General features: G+C 38.7%; 4 protein-coding genes across 10 annotated transcripts in view; all 4 read left to right on the forward strand.

The window, feature by feature from the left end:
- The window catches only part of LOC129439572 (HAUS augmin-like complex subunit 4), a 40,152-nt gene extending 38,475 nt beyond the window's left edge, over window positions 1–1,677 (forward strand). The window contains exons 8-11 of the mRNA XM_073860447.1: window positions 41–186; window positions 269–399; window positions 478–546; window positions 1,378–1,677. Coding sequence (XP_073716548.1) covers window positions 41–186; window positions 269–399; window positions 478–546; window positions 1,378–1,552 — 521 coding nt within the window. The 3' untranslated portion in view covers window positions 1,553–1,677. The remainder of the gene's footprint in view (window positions 1–40; window positions 187–268; window positions 400–477; window positions 547–1,377) is intronic.
- Window positions 1–16,037, forward strand: part of LOC129416444 (uncharacterized) — a 49,132-nt gene extending 33,095 nt beyond the window's left edge. Inside the window, exons 16-19 of one of the 6 annotated variants that reach the window (XR_012365196.1) lie at window positions 10,816–10,862; window positions 10,983–11,079; window positions 11,166–12,012; window positions 13,240–16,037. Coding sequence is in view for 1 of the 6 variants with exons in the window: in XM_073860441.1 (XP_073716542.1) it covers window positions 10,983–11,079; window positions 11,166–11,225 (157 nt within the window). In the remaining 5 variants the exon portion in view is untranslated. Of the gene's footprint in view, window positions 1–10,815; window positions 10,863–10,982; window positions 11,080–11,165; window positions 13,202–13,239 lie in introns of those variants that run through there. The other 5 variants (XR_012365195.1, XR_012365194.1, XR_012365193.1 and 2 more) reach the window with 5 other exon arrangements.
- On the forward strand, window positions 2,252–10,792 carry LOC141358765 (uncharacterized). Its single transcript, XM_073860339.1, has 15 exons — window positions 2,252–3,038; window positions 5,785–6,079; window positions 6,442–6,565; window positions 6,691–6,815; window positions 6,903–6,947; window positions 7,249–7,372; window positions 7,505–7,629; window positions 7,720–7,820; window positions 7,977–8,077; window positions 8,219–8,371; window positions 8,659–9,692; window positions 9,775–10,190; window positions 10,271–10,329; window positions 10,481–10,559; window positions 10,637–10,792. Exons 1-15 carry the CDS (start codon window positions 2,982–2,984, stop codon window positions 10,790–10,792), a joined length of 2,994 nt encoding a protein of 997 aa, XP_073716440.1. The 5' UTR covers window positions 2,252–2,981.
- Window positions 16,038–19,366: 3,329 nt separating the features above from the next.
- LOC129439569 (DDRGK domain-containing protein 1) lies at window positions 19,367–23,098 on the forward strand. Of its 2 annotated transcripts, none has more exons than XM_055198267.2 (9): window positions 19,367–19,571; window positions 21,501–21,656; window positions 21,734–21,870; window positions 21,953–22,054; window positions 22,136–22,258; window positions 22,339–22,377; window positions 22,576–22,632; window positions 22,731–22,779; window positions 22,893–23,098. In XM_055198267.2, exons 1-9 carry the CDS (start codon window positions 19,484–19,486, stop codon window positions 23,051–23,053), a joined length of 912 nt encoding a protein of 303 aa, XP_055054242.2. In that variant the 5' UTR covers window positions 19,367–19,483; the 3' UTR covers window positions 23,054–23,098. The 2 variants fall into 2 exon arrangements, with proteins under 2 accessions (XP_055054242.2, XP_055054241.2); XM_055198266.2 differs by having other exon boundaries at window positions 19,369–19,571; window positions 21,498–21,656.
- Window positions 23,099–23,116: the final 18 nt, after the last annotated feature.

Here is a 23,116-nt window from a genome sequence, read left to right on the forward strand (position 1 = left end):
AATGCTAAATAGGAAGATAAATTCATTTCTTATCTCTCAGAGAATGAAAGCGAAGGTCTCAGAAATGTTAAGCTTTCCAAACTTCCTGTGCTGTTGGACAGTGAACAGAAGAAAGCGAAGAGTCTCAGTGAGAAGAACCGAGAGAACATCACATTACTACAACGACAGACTCATGCTTACCTCTCCGTCAGTACATACAGCACATCTGTGTATCTAGTCTGAGGATCTTGTTGTATTAAAAGTGATTTATCACGGTTTGCTTTGACAGGAGCTGCTGAAATGTATGAAGATCCTGCAGTGTCTCATCCTGGATCTCCGACTGAAAGCTCAGAAAGAACTGGATAGAAAAAAGATTGAGTACTTTGAAGCCAAATGTGAGATTGGTTTGCAGAAGATAAGGTATGATTGTATTTGCTTTGGTTTAATATTTATTGGTGTAGTTTTGGTATCGCTGTAATGATGAGATTCCTCCTCTAGGGCAGAGATGCTCGAAGTTCAACTTGACACCTACACAAGAGACAAGATCGCTGCTCATAAAAGAATTACGTGAGTCACACCGGCATGTATCGCCATATCTACTTCCTTAAATCTAACACCGTAATTTAATGTGAGTAGGTCTATGTCAATAATAGAAAATGAAAGGTTAACGAAAGAAGAAAGATTATTGAAATACACTCACCTAAAGGATTATTAGGAACACCATACTAATACTGTGTTTAACCCTGTACGTGGCATTGATTCAACAAGGTGCTGAAAGCATTCTTTAGAAATGTTGGCCCATATTGATATAGGATAGCATCTTGCAGTTGATGAAGATTTGTGGGATGCACATCCAGGGCATGAATTTTCACCACATCCCAAAGATGTTCTATTGGGTTGAGATCTGGTGACTGTGGGGACCATTTTAGTACAGTGAACTCATTGTCATGTTCAGGAAACCAATTTGAAATGATTCCAGCTTTGTGACATGGTGCATTATCCTGATGGAAGTAGCCATCAGAGGATGGGTATATGGTGGTCATAAAGGGATGGACATGGTCAGAAACAATGCTCAGGTAGGCAGTGGCATTTATGTCCAATTAGCACTAAGGGGCCTAAAGTGTGCCAAGAAAACATCCCCCACATCATTGCATTAATGAGAAATTGAACAGGTGTTCCTAATAATCCTTTAGGTGAGTGTACATAGAGATGCATGCACTGTGGGTTTGGATAAAAGCTGAACTTATGAATGTTAATGTTATAGATAGTAATGGCAAATCTTTTTGTCTTTAACTGGTACAGATTTGTGTATTTGTTCTCTGTATGTGGAGCTGGTTCGATTAAGTGTTGTCAGTTGTCATGAAACCAGAGATGTCATGAATTTATTATTGTGTTCAGAGAGAAACTGAATGCAGAGCTGAAATCTTCTGAGATGGAGAAACAGACGGTGGAGTCCAAGCTTGCGTCCTTTGAGATCTATGGGAAGGATTTTGAGACTCTTGCTGAGGAATACTCACGACTCCAACAGGAGATCGCCACCAAATCCTGGGCACTGAAAGAATTTACCACATAAATGCAGGACGTCACATTTCTTTAGATGATGAAGTTGTTAATAAGTTTGGTTAGCATGATCTGTGTGATCTGCAGGCTTTCCTTCACATCAGACCAGCAATTAAATAAACAAGAAGAGAAAAGTGATTTACATTGTAGCATTATTTTTGTGCTCCTTTTTTTGCCAACGTAAACTGTCCCAAATCCATATAAGCTACACGTTTCTGCAGCAGCACTTTGAATTTAGGTGTGTAAGTGTGTATTAGTTAACTGTTAACGGTTTGCAAAATGTACAAATCCCAAAAGCACGCGAGTTAACAACGTAAAACCATTTACTTGGACTACAACAAACACACAGATTGTAGGCAACAGTTTACTTCCTGGGATTGGTGATGTAGAGAAGACCAACATTATCATAATTCCTCCCGCTTGGACTCACAGTCTGTAAATTAACTCCTGTTAGCATTGCATTGTGAGCGAATCTTTCAAACATGGTATTTAGGCCAATCACAACAGTACAGATTAGCTGGCCAATCAGGGACAGTTGTGTACAAATTCCATGATTTCAGGAAGACAGAGAAATCTGGAGCTACAAAAATGTACGGTATGTGGATGATGCGTTTTTTTTTAACCATTAACCACACGAACACGTTGTATTATAACAAATACACAAAATAACGTTGTTTCTTAACAATGAAATAGGTGCCCTTTAATGACTTTAAATGATCTATGATGAAAGACAACGACTTTACGCCACCTACTGGTTAGTCTGATAAACTGTAGGCACCCTCCTATTCTGACAGCTTGGTGTCATTTTGTCTCCTGTTTAGTGAGCTTGATTAGGCTACATGTTACAATCGTTAACTGGTGTTTCGATCTTTGAGCATTTTCTGAAAAACGACAAACCTTAACTAAAACCTCTGCAGCTCTTAGAGCTTATGGTCTGTGGTACCTCACATCATCATCATCTGGGCAGACGCACATTTTACCAACGCAAAACAACCAAACTTCTTTTTTTGGGCGGATTCTTATTTTGATTTTATGGCATCTAACTTATTGATTGTGAACCAAACCAATCAAACTGAATCATTGTAATCGTTTTATCATTGGTCATTACTTCCATTCATCAAAACTTTGTTGACTAGGCATTGGCTGGCTTTATTTTTGCTTCATCCAATCAAAACCTAAATTGCGCAAACTGACACCTCACTTACCCAATGATGCACTCCGTGGGCATTCTCAAACCTTATCTGATTGGACAAAACAGAAAAAAGAATTTACTGGTACAGGAAGACTTTTCAGTGATACGAATATTGAAAATAAACATGATCGATCATACTAACCGGAAGCGCGGAGGTAAACAAAGGAAATCTTTCGGGATTTTCTCCCACTTTTCGTTGTTTTGGATTAAAATGTGGGATGCATTTTGAAGAGTGGACCCTTATGTTGCAATGTATGCGGTGTTTTTTGGATTTGTACGAAATGATCAGAACCATATGAGATGTTATGTAAGTAACTTAATGCCATTCATATTAATATGCGGTCCGTCTGTATAATTTAATCCACTCTATTGCAATCTATTGATTGCAAAAACAAGATCAGAACATGACATACAGAAACACCCCTAGGGCCCGTCCACGGGCCGGTGCGGGTTAACGTTATGTCAAAGTTAAATGATTGTGAATGAATAGTTTCAGTTTAACTCTTTGTGCTGTGAGATTTTATCTAAAGATTTGTAAAGTTCTGACACATGGATTGGTGTTTCCAGGCTAATAAGCCCCGGCTATCCACTGACTCTACAAACACTCCGGGCATGAGATCAAATCTGAAAGCGAGTGTGTCTCACTTTTGTTGTTTTAAGTGTTATTTGCAGTTTTAATAGATAAGCTTTATCTTTATTTAAAGTTTGCGTTTGCATACGCCACCATTTTAGGAATAGGTTGAAGTACACAGACAGTATCGCGAGAAAATGACGTAACATACACAACGCACTCAAATGAATCTTGACAAAAATTCACAAATTACATCAACATCAATAATTGTCATTAGACTTGCTGATATAACTAATTAAGATCAAACTGGATTTGTAAGTCTGTGGAAAAACCATGTAGGACAAGGCCTATTATGTTAATGTCAAATTATATGTCAATTATTTATTTAACCACTTCTTATTAATTATGCAACTTAAACTTGAAACAGATGCTACTGAAAAGCTATTGAAAAACTAAATGTATAAAGCACATCGTTAATAAACGTTTAAATTTTTTTTTATATTTTAATAAATATATATATATATATATATATATATATATATATATATATATATATATATATATATATATATATATATATATATATATATATATATATAATATAATACATATTAATGTATCTAATGATATTTATTAAATCATTAACTGGCACATCATCTCCAGCCTTTTGCCCGTAGCTTTTGCCACGTAACCTACGTCATAACAGTGACGTCTAACTGCCTGAGCGTGTGCTCAACTAGGTCCGCCTTTATGCAAATACCTTTTGCTCCCGCTCTCGCATTTCTGATTGGTTCACAAGCTATGGCGTCACTTAATTCTGCAGGCAGCTATGTGGAAAAAAAGAGACTGCTATGTGATGTCTGTTCAGGAGACAATATCGCACCAAACTCAATTTCTTAAGGATGATGTTTTGTACGAGGAATAGTGATCTGAAATGAAATTTACCAAAAAATAATATTAAGGATTTTTTGCCCATTTTGCCTTTTTATTTAAACATTTATAGAGGAGAGGACAGGGAGGAGAGAGGGGTATGGAAACGGCAAATGACCACGAGCCGGGAATCAAACTCGGGTGGCTGAAAGTGCAAAAGCACCACATGTAGGAGCGCTGACCATTAATAACTTTACACAATCTGCTCCGACGGATATAAAAAAAAGAATGTGCTCTTCATTTATTTATTTACTATGTATGATGATGATGAATTTCATTAATGTTCTTATTATCATTTTTATTATTTTATTAGTATATTATTTTCTATTGTGGTTTTAATCTTAATTCGTTCATTATTCATATATTAAGTGTGGTTTGTAGAGTTTAAAATATGTAAATATAAATGTATTTCTTTTTTTCTTTTTTAAAAATATAAATTCAAATGTATGTACTCATTGATTCTGTTCATGCGATTTTTGTGTTGGTTTTTTATCTTTTTTTGTGTGCGCTGTGTATTATCACAAAAGAAAAAATGTTTAACAATGTTAATTTGTGTAAAGTTTTTATTTAATGAGTTGAATCGAAAGCCATAATAAACAAGCAGTAAATGATGTTGTAATGTACATATTATTACAAGTCATCTACAACACTTATGCAATTATTTAAATTCATAGCTGGTGACAATTTTACATACATTTTAATTATTCGTCTTAAAAGCTCAGACTAAAATGTTTCTGGAAAAAATCTAAATAAATAGACAACGATTCCCGTTTAAATCTTTGAATAGTTATCTCTTTATGATTGCTACCTTAATTAATTTCGAAACATTGTAAATGGATTTTTCTATGATAAAAAACAAATGTTGATGTCTAACACAGCTTGTTATGAATGAAATACCAGAGAATCTGTTCATAGACGGACATTTGCCTTAAAAGACATTTAAACTCATAAGAATCCAATTTCTATTGAAAGTTAAAACCAAGCACACTAATTAATAATAAACATCCATTTTCCGAACAAAATATATGGCGATTTATTTATTGAAGTCAACACAAATAACAAGCAGTCCAATAATACTGAAATTGCGTGTAAATATTAAACATCTAAATAAGATAATATTTTAAAAGATGTGACCATTTAGTTTTTAAATGTTACAACAAAATATCTGAAGGGCGCTGTATGAAAAATATTTACTAAACAGCATTGGACTGAAGGGAATTTTAGACTTTATCTGAAATAGAAAAGATAGACAATTCCCGATAAAAAAAATTATATTTGTAAAGCAATTATAACAAATATAAGGAAAATATACATATTAATATAATATGTTTATTGGTTGTCATGGTTTTACTACAGCTAACAGTGGATTATTACGTCAGGTTTCAGAGGCTATAAAACCCAGCTCGCCCTTCATTGTTTTGTGGGTTACAGTTCGGCGTGTTTTGGTACTTGCAGTCCAAGGCGATTTACAATGTTGTTTCTTGTGTTTGTGTTTTTGTTTCTTGTTTGTCTTTGTTTGTTTGTTTTCCGTTTGACGATGGATTTCTTAAAGGATCCCATCGTCTTTTTTCGAAGACCGGGGCGCTTTTCTCTGGACAAGTTTCTTTCTGGATTGGACAACGGGTCGACTCTCTTGTTTATCAAGAAGAATCGGCCCGTGGTTACAATCCGAAGGGATTTGTCCGCTCATGAGCTCACCGTGCCCTCCGTCCCGGAGTCTCAGGAGGAGGCGCTCGGTGAACCGTGCGGTCAGCGGGAGAGAGAGACTGAGGATGCTGAGCCTCAGAGCTCGGTGAGCGGACCCGCCGCTCCTCAGACTCCTGCGGTCCAGACAGCAGAGGAAGCCTGTAAGTTCAAACATTGTCACCTGTAATCTGTAGAAGTCCAACAATATCTGTGACTGATGTTTATAACACTGACTGAAATGTGTGAGATAGAGACAACTTTAGCAAGAGGACGTTTTAATGATAAATACTACTCTCTTGTGAAAACTGATTATTATTTTTTGCAGTTAATGTGTAGTTGATGTGGTTTTTGGTGGATTTATTAACAATAAATGAACATTTTCTGAAAATAATAATTATATGAAGCTTTGAAGTGTTTTTGCTGTCCTTCACCATATGACACTGAATCTCAAATTGACAATCCTAGACGATATGCTGGATTAAAGGATGATCCTTGATTCTTATCTGTTTTTTTTCACTTATAGGTCCAGATGAGAAGACCATGATTGAGGATGAAGACTTTGAAGAGGAGGCATCAGAGTCTTCATCCCTTCATGAGCCTTCTTCATTGTCTGGTTCAGGCTCTGACTCCAGCTCCCTTAGCAAAGGGTAACATAAGACTTACACAGCATTAAAACTCTTTCTGTACTCATGTGTCTTATATCAGAGCTGTCCATTTGCAAGATTTTGCTCTAATTTACTGACTTGTTGTTTTGATATATCTGTCGGATCAGGAGTTCCTCTGTTGTTGCTGACCGTAGTGGGGACGAGCCACTCGCCATCCAACCAGCAGCATGTCTGCCGTGGATCGGTCGGGTGGTCTCGAGAGCTGACCTTGAGCCCCCAGCTCCCAGGAAAGGTGTGGATGCACTTGATTTAGTATATTTGTGAAAATCATTTTGATGTCATCAAGTTGTTTCATTTAACCTCTTTGATTTGTTCTCAGACGGACCTCCTTCAGCTCCTGCGGTGGTGACAGCAGAGGAAGCCTGTAAGTTCAAACATTGTCACCTGTAATCTGTATAAGTACAACAATATCTGTGACTGATGTTTATAGAGTATGAAAAAACACTGAGGGAAATGTGTGAGATAGAGACACCTTTAGCCAAAGGACTTTTTAATGGTTAATGCTATTCCCGTATGAAAACTGATCATTATTTTTTGCAGTTATTGTGTAGTAGATGTGGTTTTTCGTGGATTGATTAACAATAAATGAACATTTTCTAAAAACAGAAGATATGCTGGATTAAAGGATGATCCTTAATTCTTATCTGTTTTTTTTTCACTTATAGGTCCAGATGAGAAGACCATGATTGAGGATGAAGACTTTGAAGAGGAGGCATCAGAGTCTTCATCCCTTCATGAGCCTTCTTCCGTGTCTGGTTCAGGCTCTGACTCCAGCTCTCTTAGCAAAGGGTAACATAAGACTTACACAGCATAAAAACTCTTTCTGTACTCATGTGTCTTATATCAGAGCTGTCCATTTGCAAGATTTTAGTTTTAGCTCTAATTTACTGACTTATTGTTTTGATATTTTTGTCGGATCAGGAGTTCCTCTGTTGTTGCTGACGGTAGTGGGGACGAGCCACTCGCCATCCAACCAGCAGCATGTCTGCCGTGGATCGGTCGGGTGGTCTCGAGAGCTGACCTTAAGCCCCCAGCTCCCAGGAAAGGTGTGGATGCAGTTGATTTAGTATATTTGTGAAAATCATTTTGATGTCATCAAGTTGTTTCATTTAACCTCTTTGCTTTGTTCTCAAAAGGTTTTCCGCAGTGGAGTGATCTGTGGTACAGGGTGGACCTCAACGGATCCCGTGAGAAGTCCACACCACCATCCTCCACACAGGCAGCTGGCACACATCAGGTGAGATTCTGTCTGCTTGTGTCATCTTCAGAGAGTTTTTATAGAGGGTCTAGAGGAATTATGTAATCACAAAAGTAAAACATCACATTTCAATACCAGCCAGAGTGTTTAACAGTAACTTACACATAACCTAACTGGTGATGATGTGATTTCTAGGAGAATAGCACAGAGACTAAAGATCTCAAGGCGAGGGCGGAGATTTTAGTCTCTGAATTGGTCCGTTTCTCCGGATGTGGTTTTGTTTCTGCAGAATTCCGGTAAGGAGTCACAGATCTTCAGTTTTGTTGCAGTAACATTTTTGTGTTTTGACTTTCATCAATTAATTCACGCTGATCAGATGCCTAATTAATTGTTAGGGAGCCGAGATATTTTACAAAGATACATTTTCTCCCATGCAGATTTAAGTTAGGGCAAATGTTGGTGAGCTTTGCCCTGACCTCTGAGGCGGCATGCACTCTCGCGAGGGAGACATTGGACCGGGAAATGCTCCGTCTGCGTAAAGAAGAGAGTTCGCCCCAGACATTGATTCACCTTTACAGGTTCATAAAGAGGTATGAAGATCTTTCTTCTGCCACATCTGTCAAGAATGTTTTTCAGTTGGCAAACAATGATGATAACAAAAGTGAACCAGTACATTACAAGTCATACAATTCAGACTGATGCCGCGCTTAAAGAGAATCTTATTAATGTATTCAGTTTGTGCAAATGTATTCTTCCATTTGTTATAGGTTTAGTTACAATATGTTAGTTTAGTCTGTATGCAAAAATAAACAGCAATTTCTTAAGCACTAAAATCATTGCAGAAACAGTACTCACAGTGTTTCATTTGTGTTCCTAGGTTTCCCATGATATTTATTGGTATGAAATGCCAACTCCATCAATGGGTCCTCGAGGATCTTGAAGATCCAGACCTCGTTTCAGAGGATGAGGATGGACCAGCTGAGATCGCTCCTGCTGACGCTCCAGCTGAGGGCCCCCTCTTACCGGCTCCTCTGGCTGTTCCAGAGCCTCCACCAGGTCTCCTCTTCCTCCCGTCACCTGCTCCACAGCCTTCAGTGGAGGTCCTCTCCTCCCGTCCTCCTGCACCTGCTCCACAGCCTTCAGTGGAGGTCCTCTCCTCTCCGGCTCCATTGGCTGTTCCAGAGCCTCCACCAGGCCTCCTCTTCTTCCCGGCACCTTCACCTGCTCTGCAGCCTTCAGTGGAGGTCGTCTCAGCTCCGGCTCCAGAGGCTGTTCCAGATCCTCCACCAGGTCTCCTCTCCTCCCCTCCTCCTGCACCTGCTCCACAGCCTTCAGTGGAGGTCCTGTCCTCCCCTCCTCCTGCACCTGCTCCACAGCCTTCAGTGGAGGGCCTCTCCTTCCCGGCTCCTTTGGCTGTTCCAGAGCCTCCACCAGGTCTCCTCTTCTTCCCGGCTCCTACACCTGCTCCACAGCCTTCAGTGGAGGTTCTGTCCTCCCCTCCTCCTGCACCTGCTCCACAGCCTTCAGTGGAGGTCCTCTCCTCCCCTCCTCCTGCACCTGCTCCACAGTTTTCAGTGGAGGTCCTCTCCTTCCCGGCTCCTTTGGCTGTTCCAGAGCCTCCACCAGGTCTCCTCTTCTTCCCGGCACCTGCTCCGCAGCCTTCAGTGGAGGTCCTTTACTCCCCTCCTCCTGCACCTGCTCCGCAGCCTTCAGTGGAGGTCCTCTCCTTCCCTCCTCCTGCACCTGCTCCACAGCCTTCAGTGGAGGTCCTCTCCTTCCCGGCTCCTTTGGCTGTTCCAGAGCCTCCACCAGGTCTCCTCTCCTCCCCTCCTCCTGCACCTGCTCCCACAGCCTTCAGTGGAGGTCCTCTCCTACCGTCCTCCTGCACCTGCTCCACAGCCTTCAGTGGAGGTCCTCTCCTCCCCTCCTCCTGCACCTGCTCCACAGTTTTCAGTGGAGGTCCTCTCCTTCCCGGCTCCTTTGGCTGTTCCAGAGCCTCCACCAGGTCTCCTCTTCTTCCCGGCTTCTGAACCTGTGGAGGTCCTCTCCTCCTGTCCTCCTGCATCTGCTCCACAGCTTTCAGTGGAGGTTCTCTCCTCCCCTCCTCCTGCATCTGCTCCAAACCTTTCAGTGGAGGTTATCTCCTTCCCGGCTCCTTTGGCTGTTCCAGAGCCTCCACCAGGTCTCCTCTTCTTCCTGGCATCTGCACCTGCTCCGCAGCCTTTAGTGGAGGTCCTGTCCTCTCCTCCTCCAGCACCTGCTCTGCAGCCTTCAGTGGAGGTCCTCACCTCCCCTCCTCCTGCACCTGCTCCACAGCATTCAGTGGAGGTCCTCACCTCCCCTCCTCCTGCATCGGCTCCACAGCCTTCAGATGCACCTCCTCAACCCCAGATGCCTCTGTTTTCTCAGGTAGATTTACAGCACAGGCCAATTTTAATTTAAAAAGTAGTTTAATGTAAATGTATTAAACACGATTGTATTATTTACAGCAAAAGAATGCAGATGCTGTGAAGGACGTGGAGGTTGGGAACACTCCTTCATCCTCTCAGTAAGTTTATCAAAGTCTCTCTAAATTCATCTGTAATCAGTCTAGTATTACCTTTAGCTGTGTTTTTAAATCTTAGTCAGTCAACTTAATGTTTTTATTGTTTAAATGTTATCAGAAACAGTTCTTACAGTATCTTTATATGTATGTGTAGAATTTCACCTCCTGAACATCAAGCACCTCTTCTCGCCTCTCCTACTTCTAGGAAGCGTCGGGCTCCTTCATGTTCACAGGTAGATTTAAACTGAAGCCTTTAGCAGAACTTGTGTTAAATTCAATTTGTTTTAATATACGAGTATTTAATCTTCAGGATGAGATGGAGCCGACACCAAAGAGGGCCAAACTCTATGGGCTGTCGGCTCGGGTCACGCCTCCTCTTTCCCAAACGCCACCGTCCTCTCAGGTAGATTTCACCAAAGCCCTAAACGTTATTAGTGACAATATCATTAAGAATTTCATTTATTAAATCTTTGATTGTTTTATTTACAGCAAATTAAAGTAAATACTGCAGAGGTCAATCATTCTTCTGTTTCTCAGTAAGTCTTTATTTCAGCCTTAATCTTTGTTATATTACATTTAGTTTTTTATTTAAGATGTTTTAGTGCTTGAATGTTTGCTGACGCAATTCTCACAGTACTTTTATATTTTGTTTATAGACCTTCATCTAATCACCATCAGAAGATTCAGCAAGTGCCTCCTCCCAAATCTCCTCCTCGTCGCTGTTGCAAGCGTCCGCCACCTTGTAGTTCACAGGTAGATTTATACTACAGCCCTGAACAAAACAAATTCAATTATAAAAGTTGTTAAATGTCTTAAATCTCTGTTTGCTTTATTTGCAGGAAGCATCTGAAGGCATGGTCTCCATGAAGAAAAAGCCAAGACTTAATGGATTGTTTTAAAAAAAAAAGTCAAGAAGTGGAGACCCAACCTCACCTCCTCTAACCCCATCCCCATGAGCAGCAAAAATATAAAAAATATTTTTTATTAAAGAAAGTGTAGTGCAGAAAACAAAAATGACAAAGATTGTTAGTGACGCATTCATTATGTTCATTTGTTATGACAAACTTTAATGTGATTATCAGCCACATCAAATGAAAAGAGCAAAAATCATGATCAGGTTTTACCAACATTTCCATCATCCACTACAAACCATATACAGCTAAGCTTACTGTAAACCTAATACGACAAAGACCCAAGTTAGATTAAAATCACTGGGAGAGAAACTAAACTTAGACTAAAGTTTCTCAGTTCTCCTTTAATTCCTATATTAACACTAACAGGACAGATCACAGATGAGTTAAAACAGTTAACTGTAAACTAACTTCAAATCAAAAAGCTTAAAAGATCAGAACAGAAGGTTTTATAAAGGTCTCCCTACAGCTTATGACATATAATATATGAGAGATTTCTGACTATGACGTGGACGACCAATGAAAACGTCACTTGACCACAAATCATTTCATAAGAGTTTGTTTTTAATAAACACATTAAATAATCTTTTATTTTATATCTAAAGGTGAAAACATCTGTAAGAGAGATCTGTATATGAACTGTTGACTGTTAATGTTTGTATATAGGACATGATTCACATTGTTTTCTTTATCACATTGCATTCAGGGGTCTTGATGGCCACATAAAGGAGGTGACCTATAAAGCAGCACAACATTTTATTCAACTGTTTCAGAGGTAAGTCATTTTATTAAAAATGTTACTTTTTAAAGTCACTGTTTTATTATTATAATTTATTTTAAATGATAAACATCCAGACATTTATTCATAAAACATTAACACACAGTGTGACTGTTCATGTCATGTTATTCTTGAGTACCTATAGATTAGATCTATTAAAGACAAATCAGCTGTACCCCTTGGGGTGTACTGCGGGCAGATCGAGTCAAGAGCAAGCAACACACACAAAACATTATCTCACTATATCTGGATAACTTATATATTGACAATTGCCAACAAAACACAGACATTTGATGCAGTTGGGACCGCCCCTTTTCAACGAAATCCAGCTTTAAACAAACACACACGCACAACTCCACTGTTACTCTGTTTCAGGGTTTATTTTAGTTAATGACACTTAGCTTCAGGGGACGTCTGCGCATGCGTGCACTTATGATGAGCGTTCAGCAGCACATATTCAGTGATATATTATAATGTTAACGCAGTTTTATTACATTTACAGTTGCAAATATCAATTGCTGTCTATTTCTGTCTTACAAAATGTATGTTTTCATTTTGAAAATAAAATATTTTTTAATAAAATAAAATATTTTTTAATAAGATTGAATACTATACATGTAATTATGTTTATTATTAATATATCTCCAAAAATTAAACACAATGTACAATTCCATCAGTTCATTAATGTTACGATACAGTACATTTCCACGTCAATTCAAAACAAACTAATCACTCTCTTTTACTTATTAATAAAGCTTTATAAATATAGCTTTAAATATAGCTTTATCTTTATTTAAAGTTTGCGTTTACATACGCCACCATTTTAGCAATAGGTTGAAGCAGAGTCGTATAAGGGTTGAAGTACACAGACAGTATCGCGAGAAGATGACGTACACGACGCACTCAACTGAATCTCTCTTGACAAAAATTCACAAATTGCATCAACGTTGTCACTAGACTTGCTAATATAATTTAAACAACAATTAATTTAGATTAAACTGGATTTGTACATTTGTGGAAAAACCGTGTAGGGCAAGGCCTATTATATGTCAATGTACGTCAAAATTTTATGTCAATTTATTTATTTAACCACTTATAAATTATGAAATTTAACCTTGAAACAGATGCTAATAATAACATTAGACACTGAAAAGCCATTGAAAACATCTAAGTAAATGTATAAAGCACATCGTTAATGAATTCTTAATTCTGCATGTTACAAAGGTATGGCTTTGGCGCCCTCTAGCTCTTTGACAGTCCTGTCAGCATTGATTGTGCACGTGAGAACTGAGGCACTCTGAAAGGAAAGTTCGACGGAAAGTTGCTTTGCAGAGTTTGTGGTGTTATTACGAATTGTGTGCGTCCATTTAAGAAAAGTGAGTTTATTATTGTTCCCTTTATGTTTAGTATTGATGACATATCTGTATATTTAGGAACAAATAAGTATTTCATGCATAATCCTGTGGCATTAGTAAATGATTAACGCCATTGCTGCCGCCTTATGCCTGCCATTCATACATTGTTTTATTATTGAAACGGTTATTGGTTATTTGTTTTGTACACTTTATACTCAAGAGCATTGTATTCACGAATTATACTTTGTTTATTTGTATCGAGACAGACATACTAAGTTTACGAGCGTTCCGAGAGGACCATACTGCTATGTGAAGCAGCAAATAAACTTGGCCTACGTGGTATTCCTGAGGAATTGGCTCTGAGAACAATAAGACAAGAGGCAACAGTACTTTCAGGAGTTTCTGTCTCTTTCAGTGTTTCTCCTGCCTCACACCCTTCACGAAACTACCACATGAGTGGAGCATTCACTGCTCAAACCCTGGGGCTTGCTGATCACTCCTACCCACTAGCTACCTTGCGGAAACGATACAGACATCTCAGAGCCCTGCCACTTGAGCCCTTTGATCAAGTTCTTCCTCTTCTTCTCATTGGAGCTGATCAGCCCCATTTGATTAACGTAGACTAACTGTGTTCCGTACACAACGATGTTTCGTACAGACGACCTTGAACTGCCAATTACTCAATAAATAATTTGAGATCACACACAAAATTTATATCTGTGTCATCCTTATTTCCCCACCTTTCATCCACGATCAGGAAAGAGAACCTCATGCAAACTTTTTCATTTTTTATTTAGAAAGTCTTCAGGGTGCGCCTCTTGTGTTTTAAAACGGCCGGTGGGCAGGCTTACGCTAAAAAACTGCAGCTTCGAGGGGAGACAAGTGGGGCAGCAAAAATGTGGATTTTGGTTTAATTTATGCTTCACACTGTATTAACGTCTTTATAAAATGAATGATATTTATCACAAACTGTTAAATATATTACCTTTTGTTGAAAAAAATATTTGAAATTGGAACATTTAATGGTTCAAGTCGGTAGCGTCCGATGACTGTATAAAGCCAGTCGGATAGCACGTCTGTCATCACGATCTTGTATGCAGTGATTATGTTTAACTTAACTTTCATTATGCTTTAACAAATTAAAGAACATCACAATCAAGTCAAATAAAACATTATTTTATATTTAATGTCCATTTTCGCAGTTGAAATCAAGTTTTGCGCTATGTACGGAACATCATTGTTAGCACATCGTTTTCCCTCATCATCTTTCGTACACAGGCGGAGGAGGTACTTTTCCTTAATTTTCTCAAAAACTATTGGTCCTAAAGACATCAATCAAAGTTTGACTCATACAATAGGCCTTCCCCCAGAGAATGCGCACACAAACATGCTTATTTTGAGCAAGTTGCTTCGAGGAGTAGCCGAAAGCTATCGAAAAAGCACAAAAGTGTACGGAACACAGTTAGTCTACGTTACTCCAACAGAGACAGTGCATCTGGGACCACTAGGGGGACCAGCCGCTATTCGAACTAGACTGGGGTGGCCTCTACAGGGCCCTGCCAGAGATCTACTACAGCATCCTCAGTCTCAGCACTGTTACCTGACCTCAGTAAACCCTGAAACAGCTGAACTATTAAGAAACGTGGAGAAGTTGTGGCAGGTGGACACCCTGCCATTCAAAGTGGAGAAACAGGCAACCCGTTCACTTAGCATTGGACTGAAATTTAGACTTTATCTGAAATAGAAAAGATAGACAGTTCTTGATAAAAAATTATATTTGTAAAGCAAAATATCATGAAAAATACATATTTATATATATATATTTTTATTGTGGTTGCCATGGTTTTACTACAGTTACTTTTCGTAAGGGTCACGCTGTAATGCTGTGATTATTACGTCAAGTTTCAACAGCTATAAAAGTCAGCGCGCCCTTCATTGTTTCGTGGGTTTACAGTTCGACGTGTGTTTTGGTGCTTTTTTAAGTCCAAGACTATTTGCAATGTTTTTTCCTGCGTATTTGTTTGTTGTTCGTCTTTGTTTGTTTGTTTTTTGTTCGTCTTTGATTTCTTTATGAATCCCATCGTCTTTGTGCAAAGACCGGGGCGCTGTCTTTCTATGGACAAGTTTCTCTCTGGGTTGGACAACGGGGTTAACTCTCTTGTTTTTCAAGAAGAATCGGCCCGTTGTTACAATCCGAAGAAATTTGTCCGCTCATGAGCTCACCGTGCCCTCCGTCCCGGAGTCCCAGGAGGAGGCGCTCGGTGAAACGTGTGTTCAGCGGGAGAGAGAGACTGAGGATGCTGAGGTTCAGAGCTCAGACTCCTGCGGTCCAGACAGCAGAGGAAGCCTGTAAGTTCAAACATTGTCACCTGTAATCTGTTTAAGTCCAACAATATCTGTGACTGATGTTTATGGAGTATGAAAAAACACTGAGTGAAATGTGTGTGTGAGAGACACCTTAAGCCAAATGACTTAACAATTAATGCTATTCCCTTGTGAAAACTGATCATTATTTTTTGCAATTGATGTGATTTTTGGAGGATTGGTTAACAATAAATATGTTTGAAGCTTTGAAGTGTTTTGCTGTCCTTTACCACACTGACACTGAATCTCAGATTGACAATCCTGGACGATATGCTGGATTGAAGGATGATCCTTGATTCTTAACTGTTTTTTTTTCACTTATAGGTCCAGAGGAGAAGACCATGATTGAGGATGAAGACTTTGAGGAGGAGGCATCAGAGTCTTCATCCCTTCATGAGGTTTCTTCATTGTCTGGTTCAGGCTCTGACTCCAGCTCCCTTAGCAAAGGGTAACATAAGACTTACACAGCATAAAAACTCTTTCTGTACTCATGTGTCTTATATCAGAGCTGTCCATTTGCAAGATTTTATTTTTTAGCTCTAATTTACTGACGTATTGTTTGGATATAATTGTCTGATCAGGAGTTCCTCTGTTGTTGCTGACCGTAGTGGGGACGAGCCGCTCGGCATCCAAACTGCGGCATGTCTGCCGTGCACCAGCTCCCAGGAAAGGTGTGGATGCAGTTGAGTTAGTATATTTGTGAAAATCATTTTGTTGTCATCAAGTGATCTGTGGTACACGGTGGACCTCAACGGATCCCGTGAGGAGTCCACACCTCCAGAGTCAGCCTGCACACATCAGGTGAGATTCTGTCTGCTTGTCTCATCTTCAGAGAGTTTTTATAGAGAGTCTAGAGGAATTATGTAATCACAAAAGTAAATAATCACATTTCAATACCAGCCAGAGTGTTTAACAATAACTTGCACATAACCTAACTGATGATGATGTGATTTCTCGGAGAATATCAAGGACACAGAGACTAAAGATCTCAAGGCGAGGGTAGGACTTTAGTCTTTGATTTTGGTCCGTTTCTCCGGATATGGTTCTGTTTCTGCAGAATTCCGGTAAGTACTCACAGATCTTCAGTTGTTTTGTTGCAGTAACATTTTTGTGTTTTGACTTTCATCAATTAATTCACGCTGATCAGATGTCTAATTAATTGTTAGGGAGCCGAGATATTTTACAAAGATACATTTTCTCCCATGCAGATTTAAGTTAGGGCAAATGTTGGTGAGCTTTGCCCTGACCTCTGAGGCGGCATGCACTCTCGCATTGGACCGGGAAATGCTCCCTCTGCGTAAAGAAGAGAGTTCGCCCCAGACATTAATTCACCTATACAGGTTCATAAAGAGGTATGAAGATCTTTCTTCTGCCACATCTGTCAAGAATGTTTTTCATTCGGCAAACAATGATGATAACAAAAGTGAACCAGTACATTAGAAGTCATACAATTCAGATTGATGCCGCGCTTAAAGAGAATCTTATTAATGTATTCAGTTTGGGCAAATGTATTCTTCCATTTGTTATAGGTTTAGTTACAATATGTTAGTTTAGTCTGTATGCAAATATAAACAGCAATTTCTTAAGCACTAAAATCATTGCAGAAACAGTACTCACAGTTTTTCATTTGTGTTCCTAGGTTTCCCATGATATTGACACCTTCACATGCAGATTAAAACTGAAGCCTTTAGCAGAACTTGTGTTAAATTCAATTTGTTTTAAAATGTGTGTATTTAATCTTCAGGATGAGATGGAGCCGACACCAAAGAGGGCCAAACTCTATGGGCTGTCGGCTCGGGTCATGCCTCCTCAGGCCCAGACGCTATCGTCCTCTCAGGTAGATTTCACCAAAGCCCTAAACGTTATTGGTGACAATTTCATAAAGAATTTCATTTATTAAATCTTTGATTGTTTTATTTACAGCAAATTAAAGTAGATACTGCAGAGGTCGATCGTTCTTCTGTTTCTCAGTAAGTCTTTATTTCAGCCTTAACCTTTGTTATATTACATTTAGTTTTTTATTAGAATGAATGTTTGAATTGAATGTTTGCTGAAGCAATTCTTACAGTACTTTTATGTGTGTTTATAGACCTTCATCTAATCACGATCAGAAAATCCGGCAAGTGCCTCCTCCCGCCTCTCCTCCTCGTCGCTCTTGCAAGCGTCCGGCTCCTTGTACTTCACAGGTAGATTTATACCAGAGCCCTGAACAAAAGAAATGCAATTATTTATAATTTAAAAATTATTTAACGTCTTAAATCTCTGTTTGCTTTATTTGCAGGAAGCATCTGAAGGCATGGTCTCCATGAAGAAAAAACAAGACTTGATGGGTTATTTAAAAAAATAAGTCAAGAAGAGGAGCCCCAACCTCACCTCCTCAAACCCCATCACCATAAGCAGCAAAAAAATAAAGGGATGAATATTTTTTAATCAAAAATTGATTGATTGTTATTTGTGATTGGACTGAATACTATACATTTAATTATGTTTATTATTAATATATCTCCAAATATCAGTGGATGCATAAATTAAACACAAGTTACAATTCCATCAGTTCATTAATGTTACAATACAGTACATTTCCACATTAATTCTGTCAATTTATGAACAAACTCATCACTCTCTTTAACTTATTAGATAAAATGAGATGAATCTCGATTTATAATAAATATGGGTGTAAATACAATGTCATTATTGAGCCAGAAACTTTAACATATGTTCCTTAAAGTGATGATGTTCAAATGCTACAGTAAATGGGTATAACAGATAAAAACACATGATGCTAAATAATAATTGATTATTTACTAAGGGACAGACAAATGGAGACATTTGGATATTTTAAATGATAAATGACATATAAGAACATAAGTTTATAATTGTCAGCTCAAGTTTCTCTCCTTCTCTTTACTTCTTGGACTGCGGCTGGAGTACTTTGTTAGGATCCTTCTCTCCTGTGCTCATTCTACTTTATCCTCTTTTTTAAATTTTTAATACATCACAGTCAGTTCAAGGAAATTAAAGTACAGTAATTGTTTATTAAAAACTTGAAATGTTTCTAAAATCCGATGATTAACTAATGAACTGTGTCTAATATGGTTAGGTGAACTCGGGTCAGTTTTATTATGCAAGTTCATAAAACATTCATCCTTCTGACTAACTACCATTTTCCCTACTTCCTGTTTATAGATAGATTTAATAACAAACATGTGCATTATTAAAAGGGGAGTTAGTTTTAATGATTTGTTTGCCCTAAATAAAACTAAAAACACATAATACACGTTTATTTATGGCTTCATTAAATTAAATAAATTATTTTTCTTAAAAACATATTTTAAAAAATTATTATTATCATTTTGTAATAAGTGTATAATATTTGGACAGATCTTGTTGCTTTTCACTAAACTGACCAGCAGGTGTCGCTAGCGTGTGTGATGTTTCGAACGTTTCGAAAAACTGAATCATTTTGCGATTTGATTCGAAGCTTCGTTTCTACCGACAGGTGCCCTCCAGGAACAACGTTTGAGACCCGTGCCTAAACCTTATGTTGTATAATATTTGTTGGATTGTCTACAATTTATTATGGTCCATTGTAAATATTTGTATATTCCAGTCCTGTAGGGGGCGTACGTGACTGGCTGTTATGACCCGGAAGTGAAACGCACAAAAACAACGTCAACTTCCGTTGATCAGAAAGTCTAGTGTAAAGTCCCCGTCAGATATTTTTTAATGTATTCGTTTTATCGATTAAAATGGATGTAGTTATTTATATTGTAGCTGCGCTTATTCTGCTCTGTCTGATCGTGTTTGCTGTGAAGGTTCGTGGACGCGCTGAAGAAGGTGAGAGAGAATCTACTGACACGCGCCCAGCTGTCACACAATTTCAGAATATATCAAAGATTAAAATTGTGCAGAATTTATTTTTTAAGTACAAATCACAGCAAATGCAACCTTAAGTTCTTATAAAAGCTAACATTATTGTATTGAATAGTGAGACTGGCGCAATAAAAGTCTCTGGATGTGTTTTATTATCCATACAGTATAATAAACTCTGGATCATCTATGAAGACTTTTAGTTGAATTTTCCTTTAAAAAGATGTATTTAAGGGTTAATCGGTCATAAACGTGAGTTTTATATATAACTTTTAATTCAAAATAAGTTTGCATGAATTATAATTTTTTTTTAAATCGTATTAATGCAAAATATTATTTTTCATTAAAAGGTTATGATTTGTAAGATTCATTTATAGGTTTATGGCTTGCTTACATTTTTGTTTCTTTCTAACTACATGTTTAATAACTGATCACTTGATCATGTGATTAAAGATCTGAGCTGGTAAATACATGTGGTTATAGGTTTACACCCCACATATGTTGGTTTATTAAATATTATCATTAAAGACCTTTAATGTACTTAAAGGTGCGGCGTGTAATTTTTAAAAGGATCTCTTGCCAGAAAGGCAAAATATTATACAAAACTATATTATCAGGGGTGTGTAAAGACCTTTCATAATGAGCCCTTATGTTTTTATTACCTTAGAATGATAAGTTTTTATCTACATACACCGAGGGTCCCCTTACGTGGAAGTCGCCATTTTGTGCAGCCATGTTTCTACAGAAGCCCTTAACGGATAAACTTTTTTTACTAAGTTGTCTCCGACGATGACATGTTTTTTCCGGCAGTGACTACCGTAGCTTCTCTATGCATTTTAAAAGTGAAGACTGAGCAGTGGACTGAGCCATTAATCATAGACTGTAAAAATGATGGTCGACGCCTGTTCGCTCTCTTCCATTGGTGAAAAGTGAAGCTGCCAGTGTCCCGATACAGCGCTGACATCCTGGGTCTTGAGTCTGTGCAGTAGCGATTTCGGGACCAGTCCTGCGCAGTAGTGAGCAGGAAGTGAAGTTGCGAAATCAAGACCCCGCCCCCGCTCTTGCAGAATGTGCATATCACACACTATCACAGCTGTCAATCATGATGTGACACCACCGTTTTTATATCATTAAATAACTAAAAACAAATTTATTTTAAAAACAAACATTTGAATTAACATCCGAGTGATAAAAACTACAGGAAATGACAGAAACCAGCTTCGGAAAAAAGATAATTGAAGTGTAATTAAATTGTTTAGTTGGTCTCAAGTCCCATTGAATAACGTGGGGAGGTGGGGTTTATGACCTATACTGGGACCAGTCACTGGGGGGCGATCGAGACGTTTTGCCTTCACTTTTACACACTGCACCTTTAATATATTAGGTGAACTAAAAATGTACATTTATGCATTTGGAAGAAGATGCTTTTATCCAAAGCGAATTATAGTGCACTACAAGGTATAAATTTTTCTCAGTATGTGTGTTTCTGTGTAATATATAAAGCATGAATGTAGTTTTACCATACCAATCCGATTTCGATACCTGAATGAGTATTGGCCGATCTGATTTTCTGTGTTTAATTCACCGCTACTCCAATGCATTAACCACACCATTTGGTTTTGTGACCTTAAATATCTTCATATATGTTTTTCGCATAAAGCTGTCGAATATATTATAGTGCATATAAATGTTTATGGTGCTTTTATAATAGTCTGACTTTTCTTTAGCATGACAGTAGTAGCGCACCAAATCGGATATGGATCGGCCCTGTTAGTCCAATACCCGATCCATCAAAAACGGTCCGGATCGGTCCGATACCCGATCCCAAGTATTGGATCGGGCCCACCCCTAGCTGTTACATCTGTAAATTAGTCCATGCGTCTGTTTTTCCAGCAGAAGATCGTGAACACAGTCAGAATGTCGCAGCTCGAGCTGCAGCGCGTCCGCAGCCGGTGGAGGACAGGGGTGCTGGGATGCCTCGTCGCCGTAGAAACCTCCACAGCAGAATGACTGCACAGCAACGCATACAGCAGCAGGACACATCAGACAACGGTATTACCCACCCACCCGTAGTTAATTTTTTATGTGATATAGACCAGATTTTTAACTGGACTCCAAACATCTTTCAGAGGCTCATCCTATAGAAGAAGACGAGAATCAAGAGGATGGACATCAATCTGAAGAACGCCCTCAACCCGCTGGTAAAATTGGGGCAAAGAAACAGAAAAAGCTGGAGGAGAAACAAGCGAGGAGAGCTCAGAGAGAGGTCATGCTCTTTCTGCATCTCTGTTTTTTTATTTTGAGTTCTTGTGTGTTGATGTATTTTTTTCGCTGTGTGTTTGTTGCAGGCTGAACTGGAAGAGCGAGAGGAGAGGAAGAGGATGCAGGAGCTCCGAGAGCAAGAAAGACAGAAGGAAGAGGAGAACGAGCGACTTCAGGAGCAGAAACGGGTATTTGTCACACCACGCAAGCCCGTCAAACTGTTATGAGAAATCACATTCATGAGACGATTCCTGTACGCTGCTTTACAGGATGAGGAGTTACGTCGAACCAAAGAGGAGCAGGAGAGGAGAGAAGAGGAGGAGTATCAGAGGCTAAAGGAGTCGTTCGTGATTGAGGAGCAGGGGGAGACGGAGGAGCTCAGTGAACAGGAGGTGCGAGTCACTTTCTCTGTGTGCTCACAAAGTCAAATCCACTAAAAATTGATTTTTTTCTTTATCTGTTTACATTTCAGTCTCGTAACCTCCTGCAAGAGTTCATCGACTATGTAAAGGTGACCTATTATGTCATACTTTAATATGAAGCGTTGCCCTGTTGTAGTTAATGCACTTTAAACATACTTTAATATACATTCTGAAAAATTATTATTAACTAGTTAACATCCTATACTGAGATATCACATATTTAAAAAAAATTTACATTCACAAGTTCAATTCTCAATGTCGACTTTGTCTGATTGACTCCTGTTTAGACATCTAAAGTGGTTTTGTTGGAGGATTTGGCATCTCACTTTGAAATGCGCACACAGGTCAGTACAATACTATAATGTGTCTCTCCAAATTATGACATATCTATAATATACACTGTTTAATAATGATGCCAATAAAACAAGTGCCTGTGTTTAAGGATGCTATTGCTAGACTGCAGGATTTGATGGCACAAGGATTTCTCACAGGTTTGTTCAATAAACCACCTTCAGTTTGTGTATCTGCATTTATTTTTCAGATTCTAATCCATGTGGTCCAGTGACTGTTTTCAGTTTAATCTCTCTCTCTTTTCTCTCTTTAGGCGTGATTGATGACAGGGGGAAGTTTATTTTCATCACTCCGCAGGAGCTGGACGCTGTGGCCGAGTTCATCAAACAGAGAGGACGCGTCTCCATCACAGAGCTGGCCCAAGCCAGTAACACCCTCATAAACCTCAACCCAGAGATCCAGAGTAACGCGTGACCACAAAGACTGTAATTAAAATAAATACAAAGAGTTGTAAATAAAGTGAGATGAGTTATATTT

The sequence above is a fragment of the Misgurnus anguillicaudatus genome, chromosome 22 (genome assembly GCF_027580225.2).
Source record: "Misgurnus anguillicaudatus chromosome 22, ASM2758022v2, whole genome shotgun sequence".
Lineage (NCBI taxonomy): Eukaryota > Metazoa > Chordata > Actinopteri > Cypriniformes > Cobitidae > Misgurnus > Misgurnus anguillicaudatus.